We start from the raw sequence: 14,524 nt of genomic DNA on the forward strand, positions 1-14,524 counted from the left end.
TCAGGGCAGTGTACAGCCAAAGTATAAAAACAACACAATATACAATTAAAACCAAAACTTAAAACAAACATAATCCATAAATGGACAAAATTAAAACAATCAAATTTAAAAACCCTTAAAATTTAAAAATAATAACCCTGATTAAAATTGTTTAGAATTAAAAGTTTAGAATTAAAAATTTAAGCCAGTCCCGCTTGAATAAACAAATGCGTTTTCAACTCACGGCGAAAGGTCCGAAGGTTGGGTAATTGGCGCAAACCAGGGGGAAGTTCATTCCAAAGGGTAGGAGTTCCTACAGAGAAGGCCCTTCCCCTGGGGGCCGCCAGCCGACATTGTTTGGCGGACGGCACCCTGAGAAGACCCTCTCTGTGTGAGCGTACAGGTCGGTGGGAGGCATAAGGTAACAGCAGGTGGTCCCATAAGTACCCAGGCCCTAAGCCATGGAGCACTTTAAAGGTGGTAACCAAAACCTTAAAGTGCTACTACATACTAAATACTAGCTGTCAAAACAGACAACCAATAGGAAGACTCCAATTTCCCGCTCTTTTAGTGCCTGCGTCTCAGCCAATCAGAACACTTGCAACTAGCCTGGCTGAGGACATAACAGAAAGTCCAAGAGATGAAAGTTGCAAGGTGAAGAGTAACCACAGAAAGGAAGTGGCAGCCACCTCAAAGTGCGAGCAGATGCAGGGCATCCCCCAGGAGTACCATGACCAGGCAGAGGTGTTTAGCAAGACTGGGTCGGACGAACTCCCTCTCCATTTACACATGGACTGTGCCACTGAAATTGTCCCTGGAGCAACACTGCCAAAAACCATCATGCCCCGTGAGCTAGACAAACTGCAACTTCATAGACAAACATTAAGAGTGCAGCTTCATCCAACCTGCCAGACCCAAAGTCACTGCCCCGGTACTGTTCCAGTACTTCACTTATGTGTGGACTATAGGGGGGGCTAAACAGAGTCTGTGTGGAAAATATGTACCCACTGCCCCTCATGAAAGACAAATAAACTTTATTCCCAGTTCAATCCACCTACTATATTCTATTTATTGATACGAGGGTGTAGCAGGCCCCCAACCTGCAACATTAATTGTGATGGTAACACAATGATAGTGGAGTCGAAACAATCAACCAGTCTTTTGTGTACAGTGAGTGTGTTCTGAAATGTAATAATGGATATGTATTCTAGGAAAAGTCCCATTGACATGGATGTGATGCTATTAATTTAATTCACATGTAAATATTCTTAAATCTGAATGCAGTTCATTTTTTTTCCCTGCAGTATTACAAAGACGCTTCAACTACCGCATATGGTTACCTTCCCTGTAATTAGTAAAATGACTATGATTAATTTGACTTGTTTCTTCAATCCTCAATGTCACCTGGTGGCTGGAAAAAACAATGAAATAAGACTTGGATGTCATTGTTCCCTGTTTCAGTCATAGCTGGGACAAAAGACTCATACAGTTCTAGGAAGCTGAAGAACTGCATTATCCAGTTATGGCTTGAAGTCAGATGGTTATTGGGCAGCAAAGCAATTCTCACAGGTGCTTCAGTGTCAGTAGATGTTGGCATGCCATGGCATCATTCATAATGCTAGTGTTGATGTTATTACCCCAATGGGTATCCTGTACCCCTGAAAAGAAATGTATTGTTAGCACACCTCTTCCTATTCAACATAAATATTATCAGTCAGGAGATCTCATCATTGGGGGCATTATTTCTCAAATCTACACGCTTTCAGATCTGACAACATTCAGAAGAGATATATCTGAGGAGCCGGTTGGGGATGTCATGTATGGAGTTGTTAATTGTCATCATATTATATGGCAGTCCAGAATGCATACACAGAGAAGGAGAGAGAGAGAGAGAGAGAGAGAGAGAGAGAGAGAGAGAGAGAGAGAGAGAGAGAGAGATTTAATTACATCTCAGTGAGGCCAAATGATTGCTGCACTATTTTTTTAAAAGAAGCTAAATAGTTCCGTTCATTTTTTTTTCTCTCCAATGTCATTTAATGTGCTTCTTCTGACAAATATATCAGTGGGCATTTAAAACACTGCAAATGTATCATAGGGGCTAAGAGGAAAGGCTGCATAATCTGCAATATGATTTTTTAATTATTATTTATTTATAATTTAATTTCTATACCGCCCTTCTCCCGAAGGACTCAGGGCGGTTTACAGCCATATTTAAAACACAAAATACAAAGAACAAGTTTAAAAAACAGAATTAAAAACAAATATTTAATAGGCCGAATCAAAACTAAAATGGTCATAGACCGACATAAAACCCATCTAAAATTTCAGTTTAAAATTATGTTTAGGCCAGTTCCGCTCGATGGAATAATAGAGTCTTAAGTTCACGTTTGAAGGTCCGGAGGTCGGGGAGTTGGTGCAACCCCAGAAGCAGCTCATTTCAAAGGGCCGGTGCCGCCACAGAGAAACCTCTCCCACTTCATTTTGTATTTTTTTTCCCCAGTCCCTTGAGATCGAACTGGTTAATGTGAAAAGATTGGGTAGAGTTGATTCTAAATGTTTCATTCTATCTGAATCCAGACTGTTGGAATATTCCCTAGACCATCCTGTTATTCGGCTAGAGCTAGAGCTGTTTTCAGTAATCTATATTCTTTTGTTGCTTATTTTAATAGTCCTCCTTTTTTAAAAATGGAATGGCATGATCACTGCAGGGGCAATTCACAGCAATTCACACAATTTGTGTGATCAGAAGCAAATATAACAATAACAGAGTTGGAAGGGACCTTAGAGGTCTTCTGGTCCAACCTCCTGCTTAGGCAGAAAACCCTATACCACTTTAGATAAATGGTTATCCAATATCTTCTTAAAAATTTCCAATGTTGGAGCATTCACAACTTCTGCAGGCAAGTTGTTCCACTGATTAATTGTTCTAACTGTCAGGAAATTTTTCCTTAGTGTTAAGTTGCTTCTTTCCTTGATCAGTTTCCACCCATTGCTTCTTGTTCTATCCTCAGGTGCTTTGGAGAATAGTTTGACTCCCTCTTCTTTGTGGCAACCCCTGAGATATTGGAACACCGCTATCATGTCTCCCCTAGTCCTTCTTTTTATCGAACTAGACATACCCAGTTCCTGCAACCGTTCTTCATATGTTCTAACCTCCTGTCCCCTAATCATCTTTGTACTTTTATGCTTTTACTTTTTTTGTGCTCGTTTCCCTAAGAGTCTCTTCATTATTTCTCAATAAGGATTTTGTAACATGATCCTTACGAGTGCCCTTCTGCAAACTTTGGCACTGAGACTAAATGCTTTTTCAATATTCTGGTGAGTTTTCTCCTGCCTTAGCCACAAAAGTCAGCTAAGTCACTCTCTCTCTCAGACCAATTCACTTCTTAGGGTTGGTGTTGAAGGGAAAATAGGAGGAAGAAGGTGTGTTGGATATCTTCACCACCTTGAGTTATTTGTAAAAAATAAATAAATAAAGGCAGGATGTAAATAAATAAAACAAATGCTGCTAGCATAAATGTTTAAATACCAAAAAAAAAAAAATCATTTTTAAAAATCAGATACACTGTACTATGGCTAAGGGTCTAATTTTTTTTCTAGGATATTCTTGCAGAACTACCAACATATCCTGTCCTTGGCTTTCACTGTCAATGAAATCAATGAAATGGCTACTCTCTTACCTAACATCACCCTAGGGATCCAAATTTTCAACAGCTATTTCATGGCAAGGTGGACTTATTTTGCTTCGATGAAGCTTCTCTCCAGTAAGGACAAATTCATCCCTAATTATAAGTGTGATAGCCAGGATAGTACAGTTGCTGTAATTGCAGGACCAACCTCTCACATCTATCAACACATAGCCAATGTTTTGAGGAATTATAAAGTCCCACAGGTAAGATTTTCTCATATGGAAGGCATCCTTTAGATTCATTAAACAAATCACACATTTATAAGATCCCCAGGCAAGAACTGCTCAAGAAAAATTGGGTGGTCCTATAACTTATACACACTTATGTGGTTCTTTATATCAAGTTTCATAGATGCTAGGTCATATGGTTTTAGAAACACCAACATTAGTAAGTTTTCTAATAACCATCTAGTAACCATCTGCACAGTTTTCTAATAACCAACTAGTAACCATCTGCAAAGTTTTTTGTGCAGATGGTTGGCAACAAACTCCATCTCCTACCATAGCAGCATTCTATGTAAAGATATTGTGCTCCACCTGAGACTCAGATATTACTCCTTCTCTACAGTAGTGTCCAAAATTGTGGAAACCTTTTGGGAAAAGTGTGTTTTCTAAAACTAGCTAATAACACCACTTTTTTTTGGAGAAGTACCATAAAAGTATATATCAATGAAAAGATAATTTAATCAATAATGTAATGCAATAACTTTTATGAAGGATTTGATATTAGAATAGCAGTTACAGTATAAAGAAGAAAAGTGAAACGTAGGAAAAGCGATATGTATATAAATTATTACCATAGAGAAAAAAACAAAATATGCAAAAATGATCACTATGTCAGTTAATACTTAGCTGGGTAACTTTTAGCATGAATTACGGCCTTACAGCATCTTCCCATGGAGTGTACCAAGTCTTTTAGTTCAGCAGCTGTTATAATGTGAAACCAAGATTGAATGATTGCTTCTATTAACTGGGTTTTATCGCTGGGTCACTTCTGACTAACATAGATTTTCAATTTGGTTAAGGTCTGGGATATTCCTAGGCCATTCCAGCAATGAAATATGATTATCTTGAAACTCCAAAAAAAAAATGGTAGTAATATGCAGTATTCCAAGTGTGGCCTTACCAAGGCATTATAAAGTGGTATTAACACTTCACGTGATCTTGATTCTGTCCCTCTGTTTATGCAGCCCCATATGAAATAAGAGAAGTGATGTTTCCCTAAGTTAGAAAACTGTTAAATTATATGTGAATAAGCGTTTGCAATTAAGTTTTATAGAGAAACTTCATCCTCTAAGCTCCTTTCTTTTTTAAAAAAAATGTCTTTCAGATCATCTATGGCTCTGCTCCACTGATGAATAACTATGACCAGGTGGATTTTTTTCACCAAATGTTTCCAGAGGATGACGACCAAACTTTGGGGATTCTCCAGTTGCTACTGCATTTCAAATGGATATGGATTGGGTTAGTTTATTTTGAAAGTCACAGTGGTGAAAGGTTTGTACAGAATGCATACACCTTTTTTTCCCAGAAAGGTATCTGCTTCGATTTCATACAAGAACTGCCCAAAGAATCTTTTTCCGCTGATATAAGTACAATGGTAGATGACTGGTTTGAAACATTCAAAAATATCATGCAGAGCACTGCCAATGTTGTCATCGTATATGGAGAAAATCAGATCATGATATTTCTGAGAATGATTCCCCATGTTTCATCATTTGGAGACATATTTTTGAAAAAGAAAGATAAAGTATGGATTATGACAGCCCAGATGGAGTTCACATCCCTTCCTTTTCAAAAAGACTGGGGAATAGATTTCATCCACGGTGCTCTATCATTTGCACTTTCTTCAAAAAAAGTGTTAGGCTTTGAGGAATTTGTTCGGACTCGAAACCCAACTTCCAAAAGCCAGGACAGCTTCATTGATGTCTTCTGGGAACAGGTATTTGACTGCTCTTTACCTAAGGCCTTCATAGATGAAAAAAGCGGAGATAGATGCACTGGGAATGAGAAAATGGAAGACCTTCCTGCATCTGTTTTTGAAATTGGTATGACTGGCCAGAGCTATAATGTTTACAATGCTGTTTATAATGTAGCCTATGCTCTGCAAGCCATGTATTCATCCAAATTCAGACACCAAACAAGTATCAGCAATGGAAAAAAGTTTCTTCAGAATCAACTATGGCGGGTAAGGAACTCAGCTTTCTAATGCAGGAGGATTAACATAGCTGGAATATGAGATATCTAACTCTCAATTTCATTCAGAAGCTTCGTCTCAATGATTTAGATAATGTGGCTTGTATTCTGGAGTTTTTTTTAAAAATCAATTCAATCATACATATCCAAATGAAAAGAACTATTGTAGCAAGCTAAATAGATTTTTTTCCTGTCATTAGACATAAGAATAGAATAGAATAGAATTTTTATTGGCCAAGTGTGATTGGACACACAAGGAATTTGTCTTGGTGCATATGCTCTCAGTGTACATAAAAGAAAAGATACGTTCATCAAGGTACAACATTTACAACACAATTGATGCTCAGTATATCAATATAAATCATAAGGATTACCAGCAACAAGTTACAGTCATATAGTCATAAGTGGAAAGAGATTGGTGATGGGAACTATGAGAAGATTAATAGTAGTGCAGATTCAGTCAATAGTTTGACAGTGTTGATGGAATTATTTGTTTAGCAGAGTGATGGCCTTCACGAAAAAACTGTTCTTGTGTCTAGTTGTTCTGGTGTGCAGTGCTCTATAGCGTCATTTTGAGGGTAGGAGTTGAAACAGTTTATATCCAGGATGCGAGAGGTCTGTAAATATTTTCACAGCCCTCTTCTTGATTCGTGCAGTATACAGGTCCTCAATGGAAGGCAGGTTGGTAGCAATTATTATTTTTATATAAAGAAATGTTGCTGAAGTTTCTTTTAAAAGTAAGATAGGAACATCACACAAAGCATGACTTCTTCATTAGACGTCTTTCCAATTTCTACCCATAGTGTCAAAAAGAGGCCTTGGTGCTTTCTTCTGTATGGTGAATTATTTTGTTTCATCTCATGTGTACTTGTGTGTGTATGTGTGTGTGTTGTATCAGTAGTGGGTTTCACTTACCTTCGCTATTGGTTCGGAATGGGGAGTGAGCATATGCAATGTGCTTGCGCGGCAATTCTGTGGATGCACAGAACCTTCTGTGCATGTGCACAGTATCCGTGATGATGATTGGGTGGGTGGGCGGAGCCTCCCATCGCTTCCACTACCGGTTCTCCCAAACCGGGGCCAACCAGTAGAAACCCACCGCTGTGTTCTATGTATGGTATATTTTGCCTCTGTATATGTGCTGGTGTGTGAGATGTTTAATCAGGAAGAATTCCTATGAATTGCATCTTTGGTATGTTTCTACTTACCCCTTATGCTTGATCTCTCTGTGTTTGTTTGTTTGTTTATTTACACTGGCCATCTCATAACAATGACTCTTTCAAACCAAAGCAATAAAATTAAAGTAACAATATCAGAAGTGAAAAAAGATCCAACTTCAAACAAACAAACAAACAAACAAAAAAGAAACAATCAATCTAACCAGCAGAACCTTTTCAGTTTATTTGCCCAAATGGTTCAGAGAACCAACAGGGTCTAAGTAAAAAGGTAGCATGATCAGGGCCATCTGAATCTAAAGGGGGATACTGTTCTACCCAATAACTAGATCTCCAGGAATGTTATTCCATAGTTCATATATCTGCAAAGACTGGTTTTGTACAAACTCTAGTTTGGATCATGTGACCAAAAGGTATTATGGGGTGACTGGAATGTGGGAGCCAGGAAAATTTGGAGGTGATGCCCAATTATATCTCCACTGGGGATACAATGAGGTTTTCTCCTGTTATTATTTTCTCCACATAGAACCATTGAATCCACTAAGTTTTCATATTCTTTCTCCCTTTATACCTAATTTTGTGCCGTAACATTCGGTTTTGGGAGACAAGATAGGAAGTTATTTGCTAAATAATTTTTTTAAAAAATTCATGATCATCTAGTTGTCTTAAATGATCTTCATTGCATGTATAAAATACTACAACTTTATTATTCTGTTATCTCAAGAAGACAAATGATAGTATCAATATGTCAGGCTTCCCTTGGCTAATGCTAAAAATGGAATAATCGTATTGCCTATCTCCATGGCTTTAATGCTCCTCAAAATTGTATCGTGATCATCAATGTTTACAGCAACCAAATTGGAATGAATCAAGGCTGCTTATATTAAAAAAAAACCTTAACAAAACTAACAGAATGAAAAATAGAAAACAGACAGCAGATATAGTTGAATAATACAATGAGGATTTCCATGGATAAGTTCACCATCACAAAATCACTGAAATGATCATTGTAGTGTAATTAGACAGCTTTATTAGAAAAATTAAATCTTTGACACCTATTGGTCATAATACAAATTCCAATCAGGGGTGAAATGCTCCCGGTTTGGACCGGTTCTGCTGATCCGGTAGCGATGACAGCTGGTGGTTTGGAGAACCGGTAGCGATGGCAGCTGGAGGCTCCGCCCACCCACCTAGTGTTCTTTACTTTCTGGTTTTAACCAGGAAGTAATCGGGGGGTTTTTTGCCCTCTGCGCATGCGCAGAGCATTGGTGTGCATGCAGCACATGCACTTCCAAACTGGTAGGGAAGATAAGTAGATTTCACCCCTGATTCCAATATATATCTATATCTATAAGCATCTACATCTATCTTTCCTTTTCTCCAACCAATTTATGTTTCACGTTCATTAGATTTTTCATTCTTTTTGGAAACTGTGCAATATTGACAATCTTTATTGCAATTTCTCCCCATAGTTCAGAATGTTTCTGAGGGTTGACAACAAAGCAATACAATAAAATATCTACATATAATACTGTTTGATAGTATTATAGGCTGTAGTATATAGAACTTTGAATGTAGATTGTAAGTATATAATTGTAAATCTTGAATTGTTTTTACTATTGAAATGCATAGAGACCATAAAAGGTTAATAAGGTGACCACTAAATAACCTTTATATGCTTTTCTTTTGAATGGTTACGTAATCGTATATAATAATTCTTGATTCTGTTTAGCTCCAGTACTATTTGAGAAGTGTTTCATTTAACAACAGTGCTGGGGAAAAGGTCTCCTTTGATCAAAATGGGAAGCTGATTGCTGCATTTGATATTATTAACTGGGTCACATTCCCAAATAAGTCCTTTATTAGAGTCAAAGTTGGAAAGCTAGATCCTTTAGCTCAACCAGAAGTGGCTCTCACTATTTCTGCAGATGACATCATCTGGCCCAACATGTTTAATCAGGTAGGTCATATTTCAGAAAAAAATATATGACAGTGTCATCTAGGGGTGGGCTTCAAAAATTTTAGCAAGGGGTTCTCTGCCTGATGGCTGGCTGGGTGTGGCCCTGGTGGGTGTGGCCTAGCCGGCCTCCTCCACCATGGTGGGGGAAGCATTTTTGCCCTCCCAGGGCTCCGGAGGTTTTTTTTGAGTCTCCGGGAGGGTGAAAATAGCCTCCCCAGGCTACAGAGTCCCTGTGGAGGCCAGAAATGGGCCTCTGGTAGGCCCATTTTTTACCCTCCCAGAGCCTCCTCATGCGCCCTGCACTTACTTGCATCCAAAACGGGCCACATGGGGACTACTGGGAGGGCAGGGTGGGCTAGATGGGGCCAGACGGGGCCGGAATAGCTCAGGCAGTAGAGAAGCCTGTTATTAGAACACAGAGCCTGCAATTACTGCAGGTTCGAGCCCGGCCCAAGGTTGACTCAGCCTTCCACCCTTTATAAGGTAGGTAAAATGAGGACCCAGATTGTTGGGGGGGGCAATAAGTTGACTTTGTAAAAAAATATACAAATAGAATGAGACTATTGTCTTATACATTGTAAGCCGCCCTGAGTCTTCGGAGAAGGGCGGGGTATAAATGTAAACAAAAAAACAAAAAAAAGCTAGGAGTGGGATTTGAGGGTTCTCCAAACCGCACAGAATCTTAGCTAGAGGTTCTCCCAAACCCCTGCGAACCCCCAGCAGCCCACCCCTAGTCTCATCCCACTTAATAGCTAATGCAAGGCAGGGGTGAAATGCTCCCGGATCGGACGGGATCACGCAATCCGGGAGCGATGGTGGCTGCTGGTTCGGAGGACCGGTAGCAAAAATCCCTGGCCCCGTCCCCCCACCTCTGCTGAGCTGCACCATCTGCAGAGGTTGTTTTTACTTTTAAAAGCCGGTTTTGCTTCAGCCGAAACAGGCCTTTAAAAGTAAAAAACAGCAGAACCTTACTTGTACTCTTACTTGTAGAAAACAAGATTCTAAGGCACTTACCTGATTACTGATGAACGCATGGCCACAACCCGAAAGCAGTTTCAGTTTCAGCCAGACAGAACCAATCACTCAGCTAATCTATTTCCTCGGTGATCAACTGGCTGGCTGAGGAACTCTGGGATTTGAAGTCCACAATAAAATAAAATAAAATAAAATAATTAAATAAAATATTTGTGCAGCTTTCTGAGATTTGGTGTGTTTCTGTAGTGTTTCACTCTAACTACACAAACACACAAAATCTCAGAAAGCTGTATGTGGCATATTGTGTGTGTGTGTGTGTGTGTGTGTGTGTGTGTGTTGTGTGTGTGTAAAGTGTGAGAGTTGGTTTTTGGTACCTCTTATTGTTTTTTATACTTTGTTTATTATTTTTATTATTTATTGTTATTGGCCACGCCCACCAAGCCATCTGACCACCAAGCCACGCCCACCAATTAAGCCACGCCCACAGAACCGGTAGGGAAAATTTTTAGATTTCACCCCTGATGTAAGGGAATTCAGATAACCTCCCATCTGACAGTCACATCTCTTGGTGATGACAGGGATGTATAAATGTAGCTTCCTTGATCAGCCAAGGTGGTCTATGTATAATTCCCTGTTTGGACAGTACATTGCATTGTTATGCTAAATAGACAGCATGCCATTTAGAATTATATTGATTTTTGAATCCTTCAATAGGCAGAGAATACTCTAATAATTTCCAAAAAATACCCCATTCACTGACAGTATTTTATAACCGAATGTCATATTGCAGGTGAAATGAAATTAGTTCTAATACAATGCCTGGTCTCATTTACCGACAGATACATCCTCTTTCTCTATGCAACAGCATTTGTCCTTCAGGTTATAGGAAGGCAAAAATTGAAGATAAACCATTTTGTTGTTATGAATGCCTTCCATGCTCTCAAGGGAAGTTTTCAAACAAGAGTGGTAATTTATTTATTTATTTTTACTAAATAGTGAAATATCCCTGGCTAAAGTAATGAAATGTGGGCTTGTTTGCTCTTGGGTAAACCATCGTATTTTGGTGAGATGGTCAGGACCAAGATCTCAAGTCAAATCTCTTTTCATTCATTGTTTGGCTCTGAACCATTCAGTTCTTAATTTGCCTTCTAAGATTATGCAAACCTAAAATAATGTGGTATGAATGGAACTTTTAAGTGTTTCTTTGGGCTCTCCCTGAAAAGGAAGAATATAAATGCAATCTATAAACATGAAATTTGGAAAACAAAATACGGCAAAAGGGGAAGGAAGGAAGAAAAGGAGGGAGGGAGGGAAGGAGGGAGGGAGGGAGGGAGGAAGGAAGGAAGGAAGGAAGGAAGGAAGGAAGGAAGGTCTATTGGTGTACCCAAAATATTGATTTGCTAACCATTTTTGTAATGAATTGATGTAAAAGTGATTAATGGATAAATAAGATAAAAAAGAATGTGTGATTTGGTGAGGACATCATTATAGGTAGTAAGACACTTCAAGAGAGTTGTGGGAAATTTCGGCATACCCAGAAATGATACATTTGACTTGTTCTTAAAATATTCTAATTATAACTTCCACCCAGTGAAGAACTGGAATGAGTTCCTTCCTTCCTTGAGGAAACACACAAAAGGACATTTTGCAAATGGAGAGCTCCCCCATCAGCCAAAGCTATTCTAAATCTTTTACATATGTAGGTGAAACAACATTGATTTGAGATTAATTATTGAATCCTGCACTGAAAATGCTTTATTTCTTTTTTCCCCCTCTCCAGACGTGGAGGAGTGTTTTAATTGTCCAGAAGATCATTACCCAAGCAATAAACAGGACTGCTGCATTCCAAAATGTATAAGCTTTTTGTCTTACAAAGAACCCTTGGGAATCAGTTTGACCAGTGTTGCCGTTTTCTTTACTTCTTTAACGGCTTTGGTTCTTGGAATTTTCCTTAAATATAGAGACACGCCTATTGTCAGAGCCAACAACCGAAACCTTACCTATACCCTTCTAATAGCACTGTTGTTCTCCTTTCTATGTTCTTTTCTGTTCATTGGCCAACCAGACAAGTGGGTATGTCTTTTTCGACAAATTGCTTTTGGCATCATCTTCTCTGTGGCAGTTTCTTCCATATTGGCCAAAACAATCGTTGTAGTACTTGCTTTCCTGGTTACCAAGCCAGGATCTAGAATGATGAAATGGGTAGGGGGGAGGCTGAGCCTTTACATTGTTGTTTCATGCTCCTTTATTCAAACAGCTATCTGTACCGTATGGGTTGTAATTTATCCACCTTTCCCAGATTTTAGTATGCACTCCGTAGCAGAAGAGATCGTATTAGAATGTAATGAAGGTTCTGCTATCATGTTTTATTGTGTCTTGGGATTTATGGGTGTCCTGGCAATTGTCAGCTTCAGTGTGGCTTTCCTAAGTAGAAATCTACCAGACAGTTTTAATGAAGCCAAGTTCATCACCTTCAGCATGTTGCTGTTTTGCAGTGTTTGGATATCTTTTGTTCCAACTTACCTCAGCACCAAAGGAAAATATACGGTGGCTGTGGAGATCTTCTCCATCTTAGCTTCCAGTGGTGGTTTACTGAGCTGTATCTTCTTCCCCAAATGCTTTGTTATTTTAGTATTACCTGAGCTGAACAGTAAGGCACACTTAACTAGGAAAAGTAGCAGATTTTAAAACCACAAAGTTTCTTTTTCAGCCAACATTAAATGCTTTTTCCCAGTAGAAGCAATTGGGTTTGTATCTTTCATGACCGATTTCATCTTGTCTATACTCTATTATGCAATACAGTTATATAAATTCAAAGCCATAATGCATCCACAAAATCTAACGATCACATTCTCTCATACCAGACTATCTGCCTGGTAGATGGCTTTGTCTGTTACCAGACTACTATCAAGCCGACCTATTTAATTCTCATATAGCTTCTGACTTTTCTACTCGGAATACCTGTGGATTGCAACTGTGTGGAAACCCATTTGATTAGGGCATTGAGAGTCTTATCTCAACTGTGAAATGCACTGCCTGTAGAAGTTAGATCTTCATCCAGTTGATTGCTGCTTTATCATTGAGCCAAAACCTTCTTTTTTTCCCAGAAGACATTTATTTTATTTAACTTGAATACTATATGAGCCTCTATCTTTGTTGACATTTTAGAAACTCATTTTCACTTCCAACAGCCAAAGAACATATTTTTAAAAATCTATATTTCTTCATTCATGTGTGGCTATCTATATCAGGGGTAGTCAATCTTTTTATACCTACTGCCTACTTTTGTATCTCTGTTAGTCATAAATTTTCTAACCGCCCACCGGTTCCACAGTAATGCGCCATGTATCGTCGTATGCGCATGCCTCTCGCACATCGTGGATTGGGTTGGGGGGGCGCCGGCTACCAGCTCTGTTTGTCTGTTGCAGCTAGGTGGTGTGGGGGGAGATGCGCGAGCTATTCTGGGGCAAGGCTCTTTTGTTTGCAGTCACACTATAGCACCATTTAGTTTCATTTACATAACGCGAACTAAACTTATGCACGGGCGATACAAATAGTATATTTTCAAAAATTTAAATTGTCACGGGGAATTTTATGAAAATCTAATGAAAATGTTTTTAAATAATGCTATGAAATTTTTTTAAATAGTCAATTATATTAAAAAAAAGGAAAGTGTTTCAATATTGGACAAAACCCCTACCGCTCACCATGAAAGCTGGAACGCCCACTAGTGGGTGGTAGGGACGAGGTTGACTACCACTGATCTATATAGTACAAAGCTCTGATGTCTGTTTGTATGTAACCTTCAATTGGGAGGACCAGTTCATAATAGGGTAACAATTATTTTAAGAAGAATTAAATTACACAATGCTAGAACCCATTGCTCCCATGGGAATGAAATGCCCCTCACATTATTTTCTTGACTTGAACCATATCCCCACATATCCTTCACAACTTGCACTGGCCCACTATGTGCCCTCTGTGACCCATTTGGCACATCTCATGCACTCCTGTGCAGCCCTAAACATTCTTTCTAACTGAGCCCATGTCACAACTTTTATGTACCCCTGAACACCATTCCTAACCTATGCCATATCCCTATGAACTATTTTCAATGCTCACCACATCTCATACTTTCCCCACCCTCCCTTCCCCCTCTCCCACCTATCAGCAATCATATCCTGACTTCTGGTCTTGGACTTGCAATTTCCTGCTAGCTTTTCCATTGACTTATTTTCCAGAAATCTTCCCACGAGAAAAACAAATGTGGAAGCTATCAGGAATTGGAGAGAGGGAGGGAGGGAGGGACGGAGATAGGTAGGTAGGTAAGTAGGTGTCAGGGTTCTAACCAATGGCCTAATTAAATCATGAGCCTCGAGCCAAGTTATTTATTAGATGCTTCATGTCGGCATGTACCAAGTGAAGCCAACTCTGACCCCATGTAATTTACATTCCAGCTCTGACACTGTTTCTCCCTCCCCCCAAGGTGTGTCATCAGTCACATTCTCCAATGAAGCAATTCCGTGGGTTGTAGAGATCACTCCTCTCTGG

General features: G+C 39.2%; 1 protein-coding gene across 1 annotated transcript; it reads left to right on the forward strand.

Moving 5' to 3' along the window:
• Positions 1-1,579: 1,579 nt before the first annotated feature.
• Positions 1,580-12,661, forward strand: LOC131197971 (vomeronasal type-2 receptor 26-like). Its single transcript, XM_058182478.1, has 6 exons — positions 1,580-1,797; positions 3,694-3,871; positions 4,998-5,855; positions 8,771-8,998; positions 10,813-10,939; positions 11,754-12,661. Exons 1-6 carry the CDS (start codon positions 1,580-1,582, stop codon positions 12,659-12,661), a joined length of 2,517 nt encoding a protein of 838 aa, XP_058038461.1.
• Positions 12,662-14,524: the final 1,863 nt, after the last annotated feature.

The sequence above is a fragment of the Ahaetulla prasina genome, chromosome 4 (assembly GCF_028640845.1).
Source record: "Ahaetulla prasina isolate Xishuangbanna chromosome 4, ASM2864084v1, whole genome shotgun sequence".
Classification (NCBI taxonomy): domain Eukaryota; kingdom Metazoa; phylum Chordata; class Lepidosauria; order Squamata; family Colubridae; genus Ahaetulla; species Ahaetulla prasina.